At 36.5% G+C, this 25,819-nt stretch overlaps 1 protein-coding gene across 2 annotated transcripts in view; it reads right to left on the minus strand.

Moving 5' to 3' along the window:
* Positions 1-25,819, minus strand: part of LOC128241759 (uncharacterized) — a 56,665-nt gene that overhangs the window by 13,974 nt on the left and 16,872 nt on the right. For both annotated transcript variants that reach the window (XM_052958834.1, XM_052958833.1), the window contains exons 6-12: positions 24,582-24,712; positions 24,177-24,263; positions 19,964-20,105; positions 2,848-19,023; positions 2,306-2,440; positions 1,480-1,568; positions 331-501 (exon numbers count right to left, since the gene is read on the minus strand). In XM_052958834.1, coding sequence (XP_052814794.1) covers positions 331-501; positions 1,480-1,568; positions 2,306-2,440; positions 2,848-19,023; positions 19,964-20,105; positions 24,177-24,263; positions 24,582-24,712 — 16,931 coding nt within the window. The remainder of the gene's footprint in view (positions 1-330; positions 502-1,479; positions 1,569-2,305; positions 2,441-2,847; positions 19,024-19,963; positions 20,106-24,176; positions 24,264-24,581; positions 24,713-25,819) is intronic.

Here is a 25,819-nt window from a genome sequence, read left to right on the forward strand (position 1 = left end):
ATTACGACTCTGCTTAATAGTTGCACAATATTTTTTTTTTATAACTTGGACTGACAGGTTAACAAAGTGGTTAGTACACTCGCTCATCACAAAGGCATCATGGGTTCGATTCCCAGCCTAGGCATATATGAGTTGGTTTGTGGTGGCCAAACCAGAGAGTTTTCTCCTTTTTCCCTCACAACACAAGACAACACTCACGCCAAGAAGGATGACTTATCTTTTACCATTCTTGAACAATGGCCAAGGCTAAAGTTTTTGCACACCACAAAGCTATGACTATACCATGATGTTTTATCTTCAAAGAAACAGGCGAGCTAAACAATCACATACCTTTTCCACATGGGTCTGCATCTCAAACGGCGTGTCAAACTGCTTGTAGCAGTGTTTACACTGACACAGGTCGGACAGATCTATATTCTGTTGTTTGCTGCTATCTATGTGGCCCTGAATGTGCTGCATGGCCCGGACATTGTTGTATAACATCTTGGAGCAGTACCAACACTGCAAGGAAATCAGGTTAAGCATGAAAGGGGTGATAACCGCATGATAGGGGTGATAACCGCATGAAAGGGGTGATAACCGCATGAAAGGGGTGATAACCGCATGAAAGGGGTGAAAAAAGCATGAAAGTCCTAGTCCTGAAAGTAAAGTTTGATTACGTGGGAATTCAGGCCCCAGGCAGGGTCCAAGGGCTTAGAACCGTGATGAAAGTGTTTAATTAGCCTTTTATTTCTATTTCAAGGAATCTATGACTATTGGTACTAATTTGTAAGATGTCAAGAAATATGAACAAATTGAAAGTTCTTTATGATGATTGGCATGATTTACCATGATTTACCATGAACATCATCCTACATAGCAGTACAATTTTTTTTTATAATACTAAATTTTCTGTTGTTTTTACCACTCAAAAGATTAATCTCATATCTTAAAATGCAAAACTGCATCATTTGTACAGGGCTTATTCTAGTGAGTGATATTTGCCATTACCAGCATCAAAAATTTACGAATACAGATTGTGAAACATGATTTATTTAAAACTCGATACAAAAGTTTTCACTTGAGTATCTGATAAATGAAATATTTTAAACAATAGCGTTAATCAAAGTATTGAGATATTATATAAACATTTTCTGATCAAATTAACAAGATTTAGAACATATTTTACACAGGTTTCAATCAAGGCCCTTAGAAAAAATAGCTACTTTTCTCAGTCTCCTCAAACTATATACAGGCCAATCAAACGTCTTGGAATCTGATCTTAAATTTAAGTGTTTAGGTGTTTATTAAATATGGCCCCTGGGCTATGAGTTTTGACTCTGTTCACCAAGCTGGACAACTAGGTTCCCTCTAGGTACTCGAGTTTCCCAAACAACACATGAACACACCTTGGCGTTACGTCATGCTTTCAACGTTGATTAACATGATGTTGACAAATCTTGTTTCGCTATCATTATGTATAAACTTAACCAAACTAACCTTAAACCTGAACTCTCCCTTCTCCTCGGAATAGTTGACATCCCCCTCCAGTGTGCCGTAGTAGAACTCATCCAGCGGAACTATGTTGCCTGTGAAATAGAAAAATATATTTTTTTATAAGGAGCAGGCAGGTAGTTTCATAGCTGTAAAAATAGCGTTGATAGTCACTCAATTGTAAAGAGCTTCATGTAAATCAAGACCAGGTCTGTTTCTACTGTCCACTTTAGGAGGCTATGAAACAGAGCCCCATATGCTGTTCAAACTCTCGACCACTGAGTTATCCATAACATGTAGATAATTATCAGCCACCCAGCCAAGTTTCTTCTTAGCCACAGTTGGTAGCCATGTGTCACCGAGCACCTCTTTAGAGTTACATGAAAAGGGTTAACCCCCCCCCCCACCCTACAAGATCAACCCCCTTAAAAAATTAGAGTTATCCCACTTACAAGATAATTGTTATCCTCCTAACAAAATGAGGGTTATTCCCCTTAAAGATCAGTTATCCCTCTTACAATATAAGAGTTCAGGGTTATCTCCCTTACAAGAGAAGAGTTCAGTTATCTCACCTACAAGAGAAGAGTTATCCCTCTTTGAAGTGCATAGTTATCCCCTTACAATGTTAGTTAACCACCTGACCAGATAAGTGTTATATCCTTTAAAAGATATAAGTCATTGCCTTTAAATATCATAGTAAGCACCTTACAAGATAGTTGTTCCCTTTAAAATATAAGAGTAAGCCCACTTACAAAATAAAGAGTTCCATCTCAAAAAATAGGAGTCAGCCCACTAACAAGTTATACCTCTTAAAAGATAGATATCCCTTTACCTGCTTCATCCTGTACATGAAGATAGTCCTCAGTCTTCTTGCCTGGCTTCTTCTTGGCTACAGGTCCTTGCCATGTGTCGCTGGCTGAACGTTTTGAGCTGCCGGTCTCGGCTGCCATAGGGATTATCGTCGGATCTGAAATATGAGAGTATTTCAAATGTTATTTAGCCGTTTGTTAACTGCAAACTTGTGAGGTAAATGTCAACTTGGGTATATTTTGAGAGGAATTATATAGCTTAACTGGAAATGAATTTTTTCTCTTGATGTTTTAGGTTTGTTTTGTGGGTTTCATTTTCTTGCTGCTTGGAGGAGGAATGCATCAATGAAATGTTGATGTAAAAAAGTAGAGAAGTATTATAAATTTCAGCAATGCATTCAAATGCCTGATGCTTCCATTTTCTTTAGTATTTCCTCATATATTAGAGCACAAACAGCAGAGAATCATTTCAACTATTTCATCTTATACTTCAAGTGGGCGTTCTAAGCGACATTAAAAAAACACTTTTTCTCCTCAAGGCAAATACTACTTTTCTTATTCTTACCAGTCTTAAAATGAACCATCAATCTGTTATCTTCTCCACATTCTATTTTTAGAACTTCATAAACTGGTTCCTTAATTTCCTCTTCAGGTAGCTTCACAGCTGGGACACAGCTTGTCTTCCCTGAATCCTTTGCTTTTCCTGTTTTCTGGTTCCCCTTTTTACCACCAACTTTGCTACTATGTGATGCCTGCCCACTGGTAACTGATCTCTTTGAATGTATCGATGGGGATGTTCCCTCAGTGTCACTTATAATCTCTTCAAACTCATCCTCGGAATGAATAGAAATATCTGATATAAAACTAGATGGTGAACTGCTTCTCCCAAATCTATCGCTTTCAATAACAGACATGGCCTTTTCTGAAACATCTATTTTCCTCCTTTTAGAACTTTCCACTGATCCTTCCCTTATGTTTCCACTTCTTTTCCTTCCAGACGAGTGACACTCTCTCAACCACTTCTGAGTCATATCATTCTTATCAATCTCATCAGCACCAACTTGTGTCTTCTGTGCTTTCACTGCTTTTGCTGCAATCAATTCTTGAGCCTTTTTCAAATCTGTTTCCAGCTCTGCAACGAGAGGCAAAACATGTCTGCTATGTCGCCAATTCCACAATGTTCCTCTTGGAATCTGTGGTAGTTTTTCACACACATATTCAATTCCAAAATGATTGATCAAATGTACTACATCAGCCTTTTGGACTAGTTTGAAATCCATATAATTCACGTCCTCAATAGCAACAAGGGTTCTATCAAAGATGACATCTATGTTCAGCTTTTCTTCATCATCTTCTGGTTCAAACTCAATCGCTTTCTTATCTTTCTCAGCTTCAGATTTCTTCACTTCAGGCTCTTTTCCAGCAGCATTCATTTCTTCTTTAACAACTTTAGAATTCTGCCAGTTCCAAATTGAAGATGCAGGAATTTGGAACTGTTTATGTATTTGTCGTACTCCATACAACTCTACCAACTTTATGATTGCCACTTTTTGCTCAAGTGTGAAGTCCTTGACATCAATATTCTCAATATTGTGCAATGGAATAGGTAACTTTGAAGGGGAAATAGTTCTGTAACCCATTGAAGTCTGCTTCTTTTCTTTCTTGCCTTTTTCTTTAACAGCTGCTCGACTTCTTGTTACAGCTGGTTTGGGAATAACTGTTTCCAAAATGTTCTCAATTTTATTGTCTTTTCTAACTTCAGACTTTCTACTTTCACTTTCCACACTTTTACATTCATCATATCTTTTTGTTTTCCTATATCCTGCTTTTTGTTCATCAATCAAATCACTGATAACAGTTTTTCTATTCACCCATCTCCATAAAGTTCCTTGACTTACTCCAAGTTTCTTACCTACATCTTTTATTCCAAATTTCTTGGCAAGAACAACACACATGGCTTTTTGTTCAACTGTAAAGTGAGTAGGGTTTCCAGACCTTGCAAAAAGCAATATATCAGGCACTGTTACCTGTTCTTGTTCTTGGTTTTCTGGCTGTGTAGTTTGTTCAATGTTTTCCGACTCTTCAATTGGTTTATTATTTACTTCATTGCTCACTTCTGTTGCTATTTCTGTAGTGTCTTCATTTTCTGATTCTATCTTTGTAGCATGTTCTGCTTTTGTGTCATTTTTCTCAGCTTCTTCTGTATCAATCTTCTGAGAGCTTTCTGAGAGCTTATCAACACCCACCTTTTCCAACACCTTTTTATCGTCAGTTTCCTTAATTTCACTATCATCTGGTATTTCAATAATTTCTGTATAACCATCAGTACTTTCATTTATTTGATCTGCTTTTTTGTCACTAGATTCATCACCTGTGTCTAGAACAATAATTGTCTCTTCATTCTGAGCAGTTTCAGTAGCACTGTCTTGAGATATATTGTTAGGTAATATTTCTTTATCTTCATTAAGTTCAGGCATTTTCATAGACAGTGTGTCTTTTACCTCATCCTGTTTCAGCTCCTTATCTTCACTCTCGGCAGAGTTTTGCAAACTGGTTGTAGCTTTTTCACTTTTCTCCAGTTTTCCACTAGAGGATTCCTGTCTTTGAAGTTTTTCATTACATTTCTGGAAATCAAGATCTGAAACATTTTCTACTCGACTCCATTTATCTAAAACATTTTCAACATTTCTTTGCTTCAATATCCATCCAAGTTCATTTTCCCACTGTTTCAACTCATTAACATTCACCTTGAGTTCTTTTCCAATCCCACTCTCATCTTCATTATTCTTTATTCTTCTAAGCGCCGTAAGTTTTGCTTCTAAACTTATGGATAATGAGACTCTCCGATGTTTCCGATCTTTTTCTATTATCCAATTCACTATTACTGATGCTGGAAGACCAAACGATGAACAAGCAAAATTAATTCCATGTTTCTTTGAAATATCAAGTATCAATACTATTTTTTCTGGAGCAAATCCTTTATACATTTCTTCATTTTCTGCATCATCCTCATCATTAGTATTAGGTTTGTCACTTTCACTCACCTCTTTTGATTCTTTTTCTATCTCTATTGAAGCCTCCCTTTCTTTCTGTTTTAATTTTTCAGCTTTAAGGGCAGCTCTTTCCTTTGTAAGTCTTTGCCTTAACTGTTCAAAAGTTTCAATTATAACACCAGGACTTTGAACTTCTTCTTTGTGTTCATCTGCAGCAGTTTTTGAAACAGCAACACTTGATTGTGTGACTGTGTCCTCCTCATGCTTGTTAATCAGGTCTAAACTTTCTGTGTCTGATTGAATTGAGTCAGATTTATAGACATTGTCATCTCCTAGCTTGTATGTTTCAGTTTTTAACTTAGCTTCTTCCTTTAACTTTGAAATTCCAAGTTTTGCTATGTTGCCAAAATTTACATTCAAAGCCATTTTTGGAAATTTGAACATTGGTTTTTTCTTCGAAATTTTTGGCGTTTCAAAATTAGATGAAGCTAGGGTGTTTATTTTTGTACTAGATCTCAAAGACCTTTTAGTTGGTGAATCAATGACTGCATGTTTAAACAAACTCCTTGTCTCAGCTTCAGGTTTGGATGATTCTATAGGTTCCTCTTTTGACCCAATCAAATCGAACACATTTCTCTCAGACTTATCTTTAACAACTGACTCATCATCCATCTGTGGTGTTTTGACTATACTCTCAGTGCTATTTTCATCAACAATACTGCTTGGACCTTTGATATCAACAGCTACAGGATTTATTGCCAATCCTGGCATTTTAAATGACTTCATCAGATTTCCAAATAATCCAAGATTTGGCTTTGGGGAGGAGTCTCCAACCTTGTAGGTATCAGGCCCAGTGGCATTTTCTGTAAGTGTGATATCTACAGTTTTAATCTCTGATGGGAGTTTACCTTCTCTGGGCTCGAGCATGTCAAATAAACTTCTATCCTTTTTCTCCATTTGATCTTCTTGTGAGTCTGTTCCATTTGTATTTTCTTCTTTTTCTGACTTTCTTGCATCAACACTTTCCTTCTTTAGTTCTATGATACCTTTTGCAACCAATTTATCAACTGGCGGCATTTCTGAAACTTCCTCTGTTGCCTTTGTTTCAGAATTTGTTATGCTTCCTTTATCTTCAGAAATATGAACATCTTTGATCGATTCCTTACTATCTGTTTCAATTCTTGCTTTCTCTTTATATTCAATACCGGTGATAGGTCTCCTTTCTGAAGTGAGAGCATCACCTTCAGTATCCAGTTCTCTTCCAGTTTCAAATCTGTCAGCCTTATTTGAAACATTATTTTTGGGATCTACTTCATTTTCAACCTGGACCCTTTTAGCTTCTTTCTCACTTAGTTGTACCTTTGCTTCTGATGATTGACTTTTAGCATACTCAGTCTCTTCTGTTTTAGAGGCATAATTGTTCATCTTAATATCTACTTTAGTAGTTTCTTCATCTGTATTTCTATTGCCTAAACTGGCTTCATTGTCATCATCAACCTTTGCCTCAGATTCTGTAGACACTGTTAATAGTGAATCATTCTGTTTCTTATTTTTTGTTATATCATGGGCCAAACTCTGTCTTGTGCTTCTAGTGCCAGTAAAAAGTAAATTTTCATCTAGATTAGACATTATCTCAGCATCAGCACTCATACCTTTAGCCTTAGTCGCAGTCTGTTTTCTCTTAGGTTTTACAGTTGTAGTCTTGTCATTGAAAAATTTCTCCATCTCTGCTGTCAGTACTTTAAACATTACAGTGTCTTCATATGGAATCATCTCCACAGCCTCAGTGTCCGACTCGGAATCTTCATCAATAACTATTGCATCAACATCACCAACAACATTTTCATTATGTGGCAAGTCTTCAGCTTCCAGTTCATTTTCTTTCTGTTCAATTGATTTTGCAACAAATCTGTCCATTTCTAAAATATTCGGTACATCTGATGGACTAATGATACCATCATCCTCAGGTTTGTTTTGCTCAGTATCTTCAGGATCTTCAATAGTGTCTTCAATACTCTTATTTGTTTCCTTACAGGAACTCTTATGTGACTTGAGAGTAGCTTTTTTCGCAGGAATTGAATGCTGACTTATATTAGCTTCTTCGTCCTCGCTTATCAAATTAATTGTGCTATTAAAACTATCTTCAGCTATATCAATTTCTATTTCCAACTTTTCATGATCAGCAGCCAGTGCTTTTGACTTTACCGGTAGAGCATTTAGGCCAAAAGATGACAACTCTACAGCGTTATCATCTTCATCTTCAGTCCCTATGTCATTAACGTCTTCATCAAAGTCATCTAAATCTTCGTCATTACTATCATCACTACCTTCTGCACTTGAGCCAATCACAATCACTGGAGATTTCCGTCTTGGAGAAAGTGTCAGCTTCAGCGGACTGCTTGTAGATGGTTTTATCACAAAATCCTGTTCCCAAATAGGAGATTCAGGTGGGTTTTTGTTCTTAAGTGAGTTTTCTTCTTGGATTTCAGCTGGTGCCGACATCCTTCGTTGCAGTGGTGATGGTTTGGAAATGCTTAAGTGCAAATTTGATTCAGAACTTTTCATTGGACTTGATGTAAAAGGCAAAGAAGCTTCTTCCGCTCGGAGTTTCTTTGCATCTCGCTCCAACTTAGCTAAATGTCCCATCCAAGCCTTTATTGTCTGAGCCTTTTTCTTGTACTTCTTAGTTGCATTTGTAATCCCATGATCTTTTGCATAGTCAACTACTGTCTTTTTATATTGGTTTCGGAATTCATTTTCCAATTGCAGTCTCTTCTTTCTAGCTTCAAAGAAACTAATCTTCCTAGCTTCTTCTTGACTAATCTTTGTTGCAAGTAATTCAATTTCCTTTGCAATTTGTTCATCTTGTATCTTTTTTGTTTCTTGCCTCTCAATTTCATTTACCCATGACTTGATTGTCGTTGTTTTCCGCTTGTATTTTCTAGACGCAGCAGTAATCCCATGATTTCTGGCATAGTCTACCACTCCTACCTTGTACTCTTGTGTCACAATATAATCAGTCAAGTTTTTTACTATCACAGGTTGCGAAGTCGACACCTCAACACTTGTCTTTTCTCTACTAACAAGCTTTGTTTTGTACTGGGAGTATTCTGCTTCAGCAGCATATTTACTTAATTCTTCATATTCTTTCATCAAATCGATAATAGACTGTCTTGTAATGTTGAATTTCTTTTGAGTCTTTAAAACACCTTGGTCAAAACAATAATTAATTACCTGCATCCTTAACTCAGCATCATCTTCCAATTGTGAAGTTCTTCTTACTTTATTCTTATCTTGTGGACTTCCAATCTTCTGTCTAGCCTTATTCTCTGTAGCTGCTAGTCTTTGTTTTGCTGGAGATGCTTTTGTTTTCAAACTTTTTGAACCAACCTTCTTTGGTGACCTTTTTGTTGGCCATACTGATGTAGATGGTTGCAGGAAGACTGGTTGTTTTTCCATCCTCTTTACCACATCAGGAATAGAACTTTCTGAAGAACTAGATGTTATCATAGCTCTATTTTGACCATCAGCAGAAAATCTGATCTTGATCTTTAAAGGCTCTTGTTCAACAGGTCTTGTTACATCATCAGAGAGCACAAACACCTCACCTGTGTCTGAAGCATTCCTTATCAAAGCTGGTTTATTGTAATCACTTGACTTCGCTGCTGGCAGAGCTTTCTCAGTACTTGTACTCGGAGCAGGAATGAGCAATTTTGGAAGTTGGGCTGAAGGTTGTTTAGCAACTACTTGGTTTAACCTCTTAGCCTCTTGCCTCCAACGGGAAAGCTCATTAAATGGGATCTTGTACTCTCTTGATATCACTTTCTGGCCTCTGACTTCACACTCCCTCATCAGCCTGTTTTTGTACTCCTGACTAAACTTTCTTTCATTTAGTTTAGGTGGATTAATAACTGATTGCACTTGTTTCCAAGTGCTGGCAATTTCAACACTGGTGTCCTTGGTGCCAGAGACACTTTGTTTTACAAGTTTTGGCATGATACCAAGGTCACCCTGGACATCTGCTTTAAACTGTTGCAGTTGGTGAATATTTTCTTGTGTTCTTTTCAGAATTGTGGTATTTGGTCCCATTCTAGATCTGTTTGATTTTGTTGCATTAGTTATAGCTGTCCCCAATTGTTCTGAAGATCCACCAACTTTATGGAATCTTGGCCTCTTTATGGCTCCTTCTTTCACTTCATAACTATCAAATGACAATCCAGAGTTCAGTTTCTTTCCTGCAGTTTGCCCAGGTTTTGAAGATGCTGTGCCTGAAGTCTCACCAACAAGAAACTCATACACATCAGAGTCTGATTCTTGTTGCTGAGCAGAAGTTTTTGTTCTCTTGTTTTTGTTCAAGTCTTCTTCACCTTTCTTGTTCAGTAGGACATCATGCCATTTCATGATATCTGTCATATCAACACTAAACCACTTGGAAGCCCTTTCAAACCCCGACTTCCTTGCCTCTTTAACTACTTCCATTTTAAATGCTTCTGTTGGCTCAGAATATTTATCAGCTTTACTTGTAAACTTCTTTGATTTATTACTTGCTCTGATTAAATCACCTATACTGGCATTTGGAGTGGTAGCTGGAACTGAACCTTTAGAAGAAGTGTTGACATATCTATATTTGAAAATATTTTCTTTGGGACACAAATAAACGGTCCGTTCAACACCCGGCATATGAGATTGTTCAGTTGGAGCTGTAGGTCCACTGACACTGGCATTATTTTCTGGATCTTTCATAGGAGAAATATCACCAAATACACTTGACACAGATTTCTTCATCGACATGGTCTCAATACCCTGCGGCATAGTCAAACTAGTAGGTCCCTTATCTGCTTGAATCATCAATTTTTGTCTCAACATATGCTTAGTTTGGTCATCAGTTCCCTCATTAACAGCTATGTACATCGGAACAGTGGAGGAGGTCATTTTATCATCAGTTTTCATTGCGGGTCCTTGTCTGCTCAGGATGTTTGGAACCCTCTTAGGCCTCACAGGGCTTGAAGATGCTGGATTTTTTTTACTGCTATTCAGCAATCCTATAAGCATTGGAGATACTTTCTTTACATTATCACTTTTAACACTTTCAAGTTCGACATCAGTACTCAGTTTTCTTGCTGGTTTCAATAACTCAGTTTCAATTTCTGTACTTGGTTTTCTAGTTGGTTTCACTATTTCTATTTCTGTTTGTTCTTCAATTTCTTCTTCAGGGTTGTCAACATAAATCTGATACTTTGATTTTCCAGATGTAACAGTCTGATGTGGTTTAACAGTTTGATTAGGTGAAACCTTCTTAACAGTAGTTTTCTCAGCACTTTTGTCATTAATCTGTGACATTCTCTCCTCCCGTACATCCTTCATGATTGCCAGTTCCTCTCCAGTGAACTCCAAACCTGCAATTTCATCTTTTCCATATAACTGCTTCCACTTTGATATTGTCTGCGCATTCATACCATATTTCATACTTAAGCTGGTCATGCTAAATATTGAAGCTAGTTTTGCTATTTTCTTCTTTATAAGAATTGGATATGTCCTTTTCATAACCAGACCTCTACTCTGTTTCATGAGAGCTTTCGGACTGGTTCGACTCAATTGATTGTCTGTATTAACATTGGACCTTCTATGAACATTTCTATCCACTGTGATTGTAGGGCACACTTTCTCTGGTGTTTTCTCAGATTTATAAGGACTTGTATGAAGACATTCCACATACATGGTTTTGATAGGCGAATAAATTGAATTATCACTTTTTCTTGTGCTCACTTCTGGAATAACAATTACTGGTGTATCAGCATCAGATTCGTCCTCGGTGCTATGTGCACTTTCTGTGACATCATCAACTTCTTCATTGTTCTCATTTTCATCCTCACTTGAGCCAATATGAACACTCCCTGGTGACATTCTTGAATCATCTTCATTATCATCTTCCTCACTGTCATCATCAGCATCTTTAGATTCAATAACATTAAAAATATCAGCATTTAGCAGTGACTTTAGTTTTTCACTTAGATCAGTTGGTTCAGAGTCTTTCTTAACATCCACACTATCCTTGAGATCAATTGTAGCAGTGTTAGTTTCAGATGAGAACAATGTGCATTCACTACTGCTGCTCGTTTTCACATCTGTTGACAACTCGGGAACATCAGATACAACACCTTTCTTTACGTCTCTGATATCACGTCTGATTTTACTTTCTCCCTTCCTTTTAGACGTAACAGGCAAACTCTTTTCTTCTACGTTTTCATATATTGCAGACTCTGGTTTCAATTTACCATCGAATGACACAGGTGGAGTCATGCCTTCCATTTTCTTTTCAGTATCTGACTTCTGATCACCTTCACAAGTTTCAGCTGCTTGGGTTAAGTCATGAAAGGTCATTAATCTATCAGTAACTGACGATAAAAGTGAATCTATTCTTTGCTTAGGTTCATCATGGCCTTGCAACTTCGCTAACATTTTACCATCTTTTCCTTCAGGTCTATGCTCATCTGTTGACTCTTGTCTATTTCTTACCAAGCCACTTGGACCAGGCTCATTTTTATCATCTGCCAATCTGTTTTGCATTGTTTTAACTAGGGATTCTATTCTGTTTTCATTCAACTTTGGGACAATTTCCCCTTCTTTTGAGATGGGGGTTACTTTCTTAGATTTCGTACTAACATCCACATTCATTCTACTGGACATGGATCTTATCAGATCATCGATTCTTCGCCCTGTTGGAGGAGCGTTTCCTTCCACTTTATTGCCAGTTTTACTCATCTCACTTCCGATCTCTTTGGACTTCTTCTTTTCATTATCACCTCCAACATCTCCAGAAATTTTTCTCTTCAACATTGTCTTCATCAGAGCTCTCTGTTTAGTTATTTGATTTTCAGATACATATCCTGACAAATCTAAGAACTTTTCCATCTGTACACGTTTCTTTTCCTTTACATCTGTTTCATCAAGCTTGCCTTTCTGTTCTTTCATTTTTTCTTTTGGAGCTGTTTTCTCTGAACTTTGATTTAAAGCAGTCTCTGCAATTTTGTGAATGTCTAGAAATTTTCCAGCTTCTCCCTGGGTGACAATCTTCTCTTTGAAAGCTTTTGGATCTCTCTCTCTTGAAATTGGTTGAAAATGTGTCCCAATTGCGTCTGCACTTTTACTTGCAAGTTCTGTCATAGCTCCAATTTTGCCTGACAAGGTGAAAGACCCAACTGGAACATTTTCCACACTGGAAGCAGCTTGAGCTAATGTTTCTAAATTAAATTTACTAGACTGTGTTTGATTCCTGACTGTTTTCTGCTGAAATAAATGCATCAAATTCACCACACTGGGACTGGACTTTGGAATCTGTGAAATATCAGCTGATGCAGGTGCTTCAGATTTTTTTGGTGATTGAATGATTGTTACATTTTGTTGGTTCAGTTTTGAAACAATGCCTGATATCACATGCCTTGTTTCTTCTGTGTTTGTAGAACTAGCAACAACTGTGCTAGGATTTGCAGCAGTTTTAATATAATACACAGGTGATTTCCCACTACGATTTTCAACCAACGTCACTGGTACTGCAACATTTTTCAGAGACATTGGAATGCTCTTATTTTTATTAGATATGTGCAACCAATCTGATCCTCTTTTAACATAAGCTTTACCCTCATGTTGCATAACCTGAGGCGGCATTGAATGCTTGTAACTTGGAACTGGTTGGTCTGCGTACACAATTATCGGAGATTTCCGGTTTCCTGCTGTTGAACTCTTCGGGGAGATTGGTTTTGATGATATGAAACCTTTAGGAGACACTGAATTAGCACTGAAGGCCTGAGTTGTAGTTTTCACCACATCTTTACCTGGATAGACATAAACTTCTTGTGGTATTGAAGTTGATGGAGGGGAAACTTGAACTGTGGATTTATCTGATATTGCCCGTTTCAGTTGATGATAATGTTCAAATTCACTTAAAAATGAGCTCGGAGTAACTGGTGGTGTAACAGTTGTAGCTTTTACTGTTGATGTCTTCACAGAAGCTTGATAATCAGAAAGGACTGGTACCTCCATCACTGAAGGAGCATGCGAAACTGCTGATGATGATGAAGTTACTATCACTGGTGAAGTTCTAAGGGTGAATGATGAAGAATTTGATGAACTAGAACTTGCTGAATGCACTCCAGGATATAGGGGTGGCGGTTTAGGAACTAGATTCGTTCCTCCTAGAATCAGTGGAGGGGGAAGTGGTGGTGTACCAACATTGATTGGACCAACAGATGCCAATGGGTAATGTTGTATGACTGTGGGTAACAAACTTAAGGAGCTTCTGGAATATGTTGGGCTAGGTCTCCTGATCAGTATGCCTGGCATGGTCGGTAATGGAGTTGTCAGTGATTGTGACACATCTGCTGACTGAATGATTATTTGACTAGAAGGGACACCTGTATTCACGGAGCTAGTCTGCATTTGTGAAGCTGTGGGCATTATGTTCAGGGTATTTCTATCAAGCAGATAATAGTCTTGCCCAGGCTGTAGATCACTTAGTCCGACGATCTGAATGTCAGGTATTTCTGAGATCCCCCCTGAACTATTACTTGTCGATGGATAATTGATATCATTTCCACCATGAGATCCAAAGCCACCCTGTGTTGTGTCTGAATTTTGCTGATTCCCTGAGCTATGAAAATAAGAATTTCCCTGAGTGTTTTGTCCATCACCAACTCCCATTTCTAACATTGGTACCGAGTCTTTCTCCTGGTTTCCTTTTCTAGGTGAATGTGGTTTATTGATTTTTTCATTTATATCTTCTTTGTCAACAACACTTACTTTTTTCCTGCCCTGTTCTATATTATCAAATTCTTCATCAACTGGTTCAGATTTTATTTGAAATGGGTGCAACACTGAGTCAGGTTCACGAACTTTGACAATGAAATTTTCATTCTGAGAACTATCCAAGGTTAAATCTATTATTTCATCAAAATGCTCATCTGATCTAATGTTGAAAGACAGTTCACCGATTTGAATTGAGTTTGCATTTTTTTCTTCAGCCATAGCATCTCTTTCAATATCATCAATGTTTAATGCTTCAACAATGATATCATTCTCATCATTTCCAGTTCTGTTTTCTGTTCTTCTATCTTTAGGACTGGCATTATCCTTCCATTCTGTTTCTTTCTTCAATACATTGCCAGATCTGTCATGCGCTTCTTGACAACCATGATCTGTGGAACTATCAGCTTCAGAGCCAACATCTTTTAGTTTCTCTAAACCTTTCTGCTTATTCAAACCCATTTTAACTGATCTCTCTACTAAAATAGCATTCACCTCATGTTTCTCTTGTTTGATATCAATAACATTCATTCTTTCTCCATTATCAGCATTTTCTCTGGGTTCAACATGTATGTTCCAAGACCCTAAAACTTCTATGTCACCAAGAACTTCTAGGTTGTCATCACCATCATTATGGTCAGAAGAATCAGTAAGATTCGCAATGTCTTTGTTAATTTCTTCATGCATGCTTTTGATTTTCTCAAATGTCTTAGCATCTCCATTTGTTTCACTATTCTTTCTCTGCTTAACTATCATTTCTGTTTCACTCTCATTCTCGGAACTCTCATCTCCAAAGTATATTTCCAAGTTATTCGGAAATGTCTTGCTCTTCTGATTAAATGATTCATGAGCTTTCCCATCTTCATTCACTATATTATCCAGTTCTTGTACAGACACATGTGGACTGTGTGTCTCTTTCATGTGTTCTAAACCACCATCACAAAATACACTTGAACCATTTTTCATCTCTACCGTTTTTTGGGTTCCATTCAGTAATGAGTTCTGTTCTCTACCATCATTTCTGGATTCTGACACTCTACAAAGTTCAAGATAGTCTTCTTCTGTCAAATCATATGACAGCAATTTTACATCTTGATATTTCTTTTTCCACATTGCAAGGGTTTTCATTGGGATGTTGTACATTTCATTTATCTCTCTAGAACCATATAATTTAGCAAGAAAGGCAAGCTTGATTTTCAATTCTTCCCTAAATGGATTCTTCTTATAAGCTGCATATGCATGATGTTGATAAACCAATGTTCTCCAATTATAGATTCTACGGACAGGAATAGCTAAAGCTTTAGCCACCTCAACAGGTCCAACCCTAAAAGAAGCTTTAATAATATCATCTTTTACACATGGGCATACAAAGAATTGAAATTTGCCAGAATCAATATAACTATCCTTTCTTACTTTGTCAGCTAAGTCTTTTAAAATATTTTGTTTATCCTTTTCAGAGATCTTTTCCTGTCTATTCTTAAAGAAATTGTTATCAGCCAAATATCTTATCAACTCATTTCCCATTTCATCATGTTTGTCAGAATTTGGACAGAATTCATAGAAGGTTGTTCTTTTATTTCGAGCCGCTTTCTTTTTTGGAGATGAATCCTTCTTTGGAGCTTGTTTCTTCTTTCGAGTTGGTTTCTTCTTTTCATCTTGATTTGTCATTTTTGTAATCCCCTCTTTGCACAACTTCTTAACAGTTTTACTCTTTTGTCCTTGCTTTTGTCGGTTTGCTTGTATACTTAACATCATTTGCTTCGCTTTATAATCAGTATTGTCAACTTCAACAAGATAAATGGGGCCATTTTCTGCATCTATATTTGGTTTTTTAACTTTTACAACATTTAGAGAATCTTTAGAAAGATACTCCAAACCTAAAGCAGAACTCTTCCAGCGCTCACTAAAACTGGTTGTAGTGCCATCTAGCTGGACATAATTATTTTCTTCAGTTTCAGCATGTTCCAAGTTTGTTGGACTTTCATCAACACCACATTCAGATTCAGCAATTCCCTTCCCATCTACATTCTTCTCTACATCATTATCAAGTCTTTTTTCTTTGTTCAGCAGTGGTTCATTATTTACTTCAGCAAAAATTTGTATAGGTCTTCCGTCTATTATTTCAAATTTGTCTGGCACAGGAACTGATAACTTCAACATTCTTTTCTTGTCTTTCAATTTAACTCCAAGGAAATTGTCATCTTTCGGAACAGTACAAAATGCCTCTTTCTCATCAATCAATTCTTTATCCTCATCATAAATGTCATTTTCCAATGTAATTATCTCGTGTTCACTAGTTTTCTGAGGTTTATTTGGTGATCTAAAGTAGCTATGTTCTGTTAAGTTATCTGTTGAATTCACTTCTGTTTGGCTCTCACTTTGCGCTGTATCATCATTTGCACAACTTATTTGTTTAGTGTGGCTCTCAGTGCCATCCACATTTACATTATCAAGTTCAGGGTGGTTTACAGAGTCACACGTGTAATCTTTGAGTTCACTTATTTGTTCTGTGTGGTTTTCAATGGCTATTGTTAGTCCATTAACTTGTTCAGTTTTGTTTAAAGTGTCAGCTGTGCTATCTTTAAGTCTACTAACTTGTTCAGGGTGGTTTACACTGACAGCTGTGTTATCTTTGGGTAAACTAACTGGTTCATGATCTTTAGAAACTTCTTCATGCATCATTTCCACAACAGGTAAATGATCTGTACTTGAATCATTTGAAAGCTTTGATGTTTCATCTGGTGAGTCTTTTACATATGACACTGTAGATTCATAATCTGATGGTATATACGACTCTGTTGATTCCCTTTGTAATGTTTTTCTAACATGTTCTACCTGAGTAATTTTATTGTTTTCTTTCTCTGCATAAGGCAATGGTTCTTTACTAACATTTCCCACTTGTGTGCTATCTGCCTTTGCTTTTTCATCATCAGATAGTCGTTTCATACAAACAGGTTCTACTTCTGCAGTCTCTATCTTTTCACCAACTTCTTCCAATTGTTTTTCATTTCCAAAACTGTGGTTATGTTCATCAGAGTGAACTTCAATACTGCTTAATTGCTTACCTTGGCTGTCCTCTAACATGTTAATCACCAAATACCTCTCTTTCAATGAACCATCATCACCATCATCATCACTTGTACTAGAATCAGACACTGTTTTGTTAGACATTACAGAATCCCTAGAAAGTTTATCTGACCTATTACATACATTATCAATATGGAAAGACTTTTGTAAATATTGCACTGATTCCATGGTTTGCTTGGCATTTTCTAAATCCTGGTCTCTTGTGTTACTTTTTACAGTGTCTTTTTCTATTGACATATTTCCATTACAGACACTAACATTTAAATTTTCTAGCAAAGTATCCATATCAGTGTTACATGAAGTTTTCTTCAAACAAGAAACCAGAGTTGTTTCAGGAATTACTTTATTCTTAATGTCATCGACAACATCAGCTTTTTTTTTACTTTCTTTCTTAGTGTCATCAACACCATCAACACTTTTCAAAGTGTCTAGTACAACACCTCTTGTCACACTATGAACAGCAATGTTCTCTTTATCATCTTCAACATTAACTTCAGCAAAACCTTGACTGTCCACCCTTCTCTCATTCATAACTGTTGGGCTTTTAACTCCTAATTCAATAACACAGACTTGAACCATTTGCTCAACTTTTAAGTAATCAGTCCAAATCCAACCAACTTCAGAAGTCAGCAAACCAAATTTTGGCAATGTTTTGACACTTGATTCTTGCTGTTTGTCAAAATTGACACACTTCTTTTCCCTTTCATATCGTGCACAGTTTCTCTGACCCTTTTCAATGTTTAGATAGAGCTGTTCTTTTGAGTTGTCATGCTTAACATTTGAGACAATTTCAGATTTGCAATGACCAGCATCAATGTCTAAACAACAAGTTTCATTCATCTCTTCATTTACAACACTCAAGACAGTTTCAGAGTTTGGACCCAGCTCATTGTTTATCTGTTGTTCAGGAGTTACCTTTGTCTTACCACTCTCTTCCATTGTTTCTAAAAAATCAGTCATGGTTTCTTTAGTATCAGCACTTATTTCGCCCTCTATTCCTTTTTCAATTTCTTCCTTTCCACTCAGTCTCTTCCTTAAACGAACCTGCTCTTGTTTAAACTGCCGGTTTAACTTCAGCAACTGTGTTTTTGGTATTTGTGTCTCTTTGGATACTTTAACAAATCCAAGCTTCTTACACAAATCAGGCAACATAGCAATCTTGTCTCTCATTGAAAGACTTTGAGAAGGTTCACAAAGTTTGCTCAACTTTTCTCTTGAGTTCTCTGCACATTTATATTCAGAAATAGCACCAAAAGTTGCCAAATCATTCTCATTAGCTTCAAATGACTTAAATGTATCACATTGTTCAGATTGACTATTATCATTGAGGTAATCCACTTGGTGAAAGAAATTATAACCAAATGGAGTTGGAGAGGCATGGGAGGTTTTAGTAGGGAGTGAAACATTCAGTTCCTGCTCACATTCAAGACCTTGGCTGATTGTTTCTTTAGTACTCTGAGGTCTATTGACTGGAAACTCACTGTTGCTAATAACATTTGACTGCAACATGCTACAGTTCAGGTTAATAGCTCTTTTTTGTTGGTGTAAGTTGTCACAAATATCACAGCATAAATTCTGACTATCAAAGTAGCTCTTTGCACCCAGTTCATTCCTTTTATTTTCGGTAAAAACACAAGAAATGTTTGAAGTAGGACTTCTGTCATTATCACAGTCTTGACAAATGAAGCTCAACCTTTGCTTTTCATTTATGTGGTTTGGGCGAATCACAGGCTTTCTTTCATCAAGTTTTCTCAGTTCTTTAAAATGACTAATCGCATTGCAGCTTTCATGTGGGCTGACTGAATGTGAGCCAATGAAATTTCTTCTTTCATCAAAACAGCAATCTGATTGGTTGGGCTCCCCTGGAAAGAGAGGAATTGTGCAAATTGTTAATTTACATACACAAAACACCTATTATTACACAGGTCTATTTTACCATATTTTACAATATGAATAGCCAAAAACACAAGGGGGCTGAATAAATCCCCAAATCATTATATTTTTTATGGGTTTCTTTACATGAATTGTGTATGTAAATAATCGGGCCCAATATGCACAATTATCCCTCTTTCTCAGCCCCCTTTGCCGCTGTCATTCCCAATACAATTTGGAAAAGAAGTTTTGTGAATTATTTCCATTTCCATTATTCTTTCAATGCCACCTTGTTCAGCTTTCCCTTGCTATTTCCTCAAAGAATTTTACCACAGATAATACACTATGATAAATAATACGCAGAGGTATAATAGTGAGAAATAAAGGCTAACAACTCTTGATACTGTGTTTAGTACACAGGTAAAACATGGAACTGAATCAAGTTATTCAATCAATGGTATGCTGGGGAGAGTAAATGTTTACTATTTATATTAAAATTCGGAATATCAATTGCAAGGAAATTGCTAAAATTCTAAAACTATAGGCTTTTGTTTTGTAAATAGCAACAATTCCTCTGCTGTCTGATTTTTTTGGTATGCATTGCATGGGTTTCTATGCTAAACCTTCAATGTACATGATAACTTAAGATATTTCTTGAAAAAAGAATTAAATATTGAAAGAATTGTTAAAAAGACGAAAATAATGAAAACATTGTAAAAAAGTAATACAATATTGAAAGAGTTTTCTTGCCAGTGAAAAGTAACATTACAAATAGGTACTTGAACATTATCAGCAATCATTATTTTTTAAACATGCCCAAATTGTAACACCAGTGCTTGGCATCAGTTTTTTAAACAAGAGCAGGGCTCGTGGGCTTGTGCTAATTTCGAGCACTGCATATAACAATTAAGATCCACTTTCGCTACTTACAGTCCATGGGATGTCTAATTAGTTGCTGGGGAGAGGCCAATTGGAGAATCTGTTGACCAGATGGCCGTATACTGAATGTAGACATGACTTTCATCCTCTGTTGTTGAACAGCATTTGCAACTAGAAGGCTCTGTTGTTGGGGCTGAAAATAAAAACATAAAGGTCTAAATACCTGACAGGTGGGAGCAAGATGAATTAGTTGCACACACATATAAGGGCTAATTGGAGCACAAGTTGCACAGATAACTGGATACTAAATGTAGACATAACTTTAATTCACTGTTGTTGAACAGCAGTCACAGCCAGCAGCTTGTAATGAGGCCTACAGGTCTAAATGACAGCTGGGTGCTAGTTGCAGAACTGTAATACTAATTGAAAAATTGATTGCCCGGAAGGCTGTATACTGAATATAGACATGACTTTTATTCTCTGTTTTTGCATGTAGCAGTCACATTTTAATTTAAGCAGCTTCTGTAGCTATTGAGACAGTAAAGAGAAAGCATACAGGTCTGAATGCTGGGCAGGTGGGGGTTAGTTGCAGTACCCATTATCAAGAAAGCCAGATTCTTATTGTGAGCATCTCAATCAGCAGCTTTTGTTGTTAAATACAAGAGAAAACTGATACATGAACATACTGCTTATATACTGCTACATGAGTTGGATAGGTGAGAGTTATAGATGTCGAATAATTATGTTGCCCTGAACACCCATAGGATGAAGATTTCTACTTCATGAAATTCTTAGAATTTTTACAAACAAATATTTTAAACACCCTCTATTTATCATTTAAGTTATTCACATGCTTAAATTATTTGGACCTTTTTAATAGTTTTGTGTAAAAACAGTCAATGGTATTTTTCTAACTAAATTTAGAAAATGATCACATTTTCACCAAGTTGATATTTTTTTACTAAGATGCTTTATGAATATCGCTCTAGACATCATCTTTATCTGCTGTTAGGGCTAGATATTTCTTTGGGCTAGCATGCTCCACAACTTTAAATAAAGGTATACACTGATAATCAGGGATAATTCTAGTAAGTGAAATCCGTGATTTCTCGCATAAAAATCGCATCCAAATCACATAAATGCGAGATATTCTCGCGCTTGATTGCAGTTTGTGTATTTTGTGCCTTTTCCCTTTTGTTGTTTTACAAAATAAAGCATCCAAGTCGCTGATGGCTTCTTGTTCATATTAATTGAATTACGGACGAATTGCCTCCCCTACATTGAATGCATTTGTCTTATCGAATGTTTTGATCGATATCGTCCACGCACTAAGTCTTGTGTTCAAGCGATTTTGCGACCCAGAATAATTTTGTTTACGCGGGTTTCCACTGCATTTAAAAGCGTCTACAATATCGGAAGTGTCAAAATGTCAAATCAGAAAACGTTATTTGCATTCCTGGAAAAAAGTCTCTGTACCAAAATAAAATACCAGCTTCAGATGAAAACAAAAATGGAAAGCCTTCATCTCCCCCCCAAAAAGTCAATGCACTTATCAGCAAAAATGGCTAAATCCTATCTTTTGCTCAAGTATGATGAGTATGAATGTTCATGATGTCGGAACTGTTAACGAGTGTTTCCTTCTAGTCAAACAAGTGTATATATATTATATCTATATATTGTTATTGTGTAAATATATTGATATTTATGAATAAAGTTACTGTAAAGCATTGTTTTATCACTGTGTAATCCATGTATTATAAAAATCTCACTGAAATTAAAATTCTCTCACCAATTTTGGACAAATGGGAGCAATTCTCTCATTGAAAATCTGACATAGAATTATCCCTGATAATCATTTAATTTATCTTCAACAAAAGGTCCAGAAGGATCCCCCCACTTCTATCCAATCAGTCCTGGCTTTCACCCCATTACTGCTTTAGGACAACACAAATAATGTTGTGGTTGTTGTTACAAGCTGACAAAAAACAGGCTAGGCTAGTATGTACGGAAAATATCGTATTGTGTGAAAAGTATGTATAATTATTATCAGATTGTTTACATTCATACACAGTCGGACATTATGTTGCCTAGGAAGTAACACAATACAAGTAAACTGTTTCACCTTGTACAAACAATAGTAACACATGGTTTATATTTACAATGATAATTAATATTTTTGTTTAATATGTCATTTTAACTGTATCACCTTAAACAAATAATAGTACCATGGATTGTCCTCCCAGTAGTAAGTACGATGGTTGTTTTCGTATTAAAAAACTGATGCCACGCCCTATGCACATGACATCATCGCAATGTGTTGAATATAGTCATATGACCTTTGACTTCTAAGTGTAAGGTCATCTCCATATGGTGAGGCGAGTTATTTAAAAATCTTTAAAGCAGATCAAGAGAAATCATGACCTTTGATTTCCAAGTCTGAACTTGACCTTAATTCATGCTGGCTGTAACATGCCCTCTGCACATTGTCACAATATTGTAAACATTTGTGACATTTTAAATCCTTCATGCGGTTCAAGAGATTGACCTTTAACCTGTGTGACCTTGGGATTGATCAGAGCTGGTTGTAGCATGAACTCTGCATATCGTCTCAAAATAAATACTTGTGGGTAGTTGTTTTAAAATCCTTCAAGTGATTCAAGAGATATGGAGCGAGACAAATATTAGTCATATTGAATTCATATGACCTTTGATCTCTATGTGTGACCTTGACCTTGTACCCAGATGGTTGTAATATGTGGTGACAGGTCTGCACATTGTCAATTTGGATAACCTTTGTGGAAAGTAATTTCAAAATCCTTCTAGTGGTTCAAGAGATATGGAGCGGACATGATTTGTGACGGACAGAGGGACGGACAACTTCAGCAAGAACAATTTTATAAGTCTCTCCAAATAATAATTACTTTTTGTTTGATATTTTTTTACCAAAAAAATTAATTGGTCAGGACTTATAGTAGGGTAACTATATCCACAACATTAATTTTAAGTGACCTTAATGCTACATGGTCCATTACAGACACATTGAATATAATGCAATGTTGGTCAGTCACAATCTAGGTCAGTTCATCTATAAGAAAACTAATGTCATATTAGTCTATATATATGAGAATTTACATCAACCGTTTTTACAACATTGATTAAGTATTTGACCTAGACCTGGTCCTAATTTCTGGAAAGTTCTTAAGTAGCTTAATTCATTAAGCCAAATTTCTTTCTCAATCAGAAGAACTTCAGCCTGTGTATGTTTTTCTATTTTTAGTAACAGTGACCTTGACCTTGACCCTAGGGTCACCAAACGCAATCCTATGAAAGGTATCCATAAACTCTTCCTTTAAACCAAGTTGGGCCAAGATATGTGAACCCTAACTAAAGTTATTCAGTTTCAACCATTCTTCTATTTTGAGTAACAGTGACCTTGACCCTAGGAACCCCAAACACAATACCTTGACAGTCATCAAAATTAGACTTTCAGATGAACAAGCCCGAATTCTTATACTGTTGCTTGGAATCAAATTTCTGAACAAGCCCTGCTATATAAAATTCAGAATTCGAGCAAGCCCGGAAGACATTTTACCAGTGCAGGGCTAGTGGGCTTGTAGTAATTTTGACCACTGCCATGAAAGGTATCCATTAACTCTTCCTTTATACCAAGTTGGATCAAGATATGTCAACCCTAACTAAAGTTATTCAGTTTCAACTGTTTCTTTTTTAGTAACAGTGACCATGACCTTGACTCTAGGGACCCCAAACACAATCACATGAAAGGTATCCATAAACTGTGCCTAAAGACAAAGTTTGGTAAAGATATGCCAACCGTTTCTGAAATTATTCAGTTTCATAGGTGAGTTTGACGCCGCCCGGCCGGCCGTCTGCCCGACCGAACGACGACATTTGTCATTCTAATAACCAGGTTTCACTTATGAAAACCTAGTTAAAAATCAGTTTAGCTGGATTCTCAGAGTATTTCCTTTTAAAGTCCAAGAACTCTTAACGACATTAACATATAAACTCAAAATATACCAAAACAAAAATACCAAGCTTAGCTTAATCATGTTATTAGGGTCTTAAGAAACATCGAGAGATTGGGGCCAGGACGGGACAGAAACATCTTCAGAAACCACAATGCTTTATAGATGTCATGTAAATAAAGAGATTTAATGATACATGTCCCTGGAGCCATCAGGTCCACAGAAATCCGTGGACAGATCAAATCCCTTAACATTTCTTTGCACTACCTGATACTTACATTAACAGACAGGAGAGGTCTAATGGCCCACTGGTTCTGCAGCTGCTGTGGTGATGTACTCGATGGCAGACTGACAAACTTGTACACCTGAAGTTATATATATATATAACTTGATATAACTATGCTTCGTGGGACACGCATATTTTAGTATTTCCCCAGGTTTTCTCACGATGTTGTTGGCTGTCAGTCAATGGGAAATTATAAATTCCAATTTTGCCTATACAAGAACAGGAATGCTCTAAAACAATAGACAGAAAACATTAAAGTCTGTTATGAATACAGCAATTCTTCCATTGGTTGGGGTATGCAATTTTTTGATGGAATAAATTTTTAAAAAGAATATGTTTTAAGGTTAGGAATTGAGCCAAACTTTGACCCTAAATGAGTCAGAAGAAACACTGTTACCTGTTGTGGGGTAACTCCCAGTATATTTGTGGGTATTTGGCCTGGCAGGGGGGTTGGTGAAGATATTGCCACACCCTGGGGCTGGGTCTCCTTCAGAAGGATCAGCTCCGGAGGGCTGCTCACAGAAACACCTAGAAAGATAGGGTTTTTATGACGTGCTGAATGAAAAAGCTTCAAAATTTACCTTAGCACAACGACAGACCTAAAGTATCCAACAAGAGCCGTCGTAAGACAGCGCGCTCGACTAAGCCGCTTTGACTTAGAATACAATGTAATAATACCAAGTTTGGTCTCTTTATGTCAAACCTAACTAAAATTATTCGATACATAAGGTCACTTTGATGCTGCCCTCCCATCAGCCCGCCCAAACAATGACGCAAGTCATTCAAATAACTTGATTTCCCGTTATGAAAATGTGGTTAAGAATATACAAATATGCCTTTCAAAGGAAATTAAAATAAATCTAAATAATAATAATAATAATTCAAGGGCCATAATATGTATTTAGGCTTAAAACGGAGTTATGTTTCTTGTTGTAAGATGGTCATAAATAATTTTAAATTTTATTAAGTGCATTTAAAGAACGGTATATAAGTTTTTTTATTAAAATCCCAACTTGCCCTTAACTTTTACTTGCCTAAAACTTTAACCTAAGTCAATCAGGGGCCGTAACTTGTATTAAGGATATGGAGTTATGTAATCTCATTGGGTGATGGTCCTGAACAATTGAGTGAAGTATTAAGTCAATTGAATGAAGGGTATAGAAGTTATTAAACAATATCCCAACCTGCCCTAAAACTTTAACCTAAGTTCCAGTCAATCAGGGGCCATAATTTGTATAAAAGATAATATGGAGTTATCTAACCCCATTATGTGATGGCTCTGAACATCTGTGTGAAGTATTAAGTCAATTGAATGAATGGTATTGGAGTTTTAAGTGAAAATCCCAACTTGCCCTAAAACTTTAAACCTGCCCTAAAACTTTAACCTAAGTCAATCAGGGGCCATAACTTGTATTTAGGATAATATGGAGTTATGTAACCTCATTGTGTGATGGTCCTGAACAACTGTGGGAAGTATTAAGTCAATTAAACAAAGGATATAGAAGTTATTAATAAATATTCCAACTTGCCCTAAAACTTTAACCTAAGTTCCATAGTCAATCAGGGACAATAATCTGTGTAAAGAATAATATGGAGTTATCTAACCTCATCATGTGATGGCCTTGAACAACTGTG

This window comes from Mya arenaria, chromosome 7, assembly GCF_026914265.1.
Source record: "Mya arenaria isolate MELC-2E11 chromosome 7, ASM2691426v1".
Classification (NCBI taxonomy): Eukaryota; Metazoa; Mollusca; class Bivalvia; order Myida; family Myidae; genus Mya; species Mya arenaria.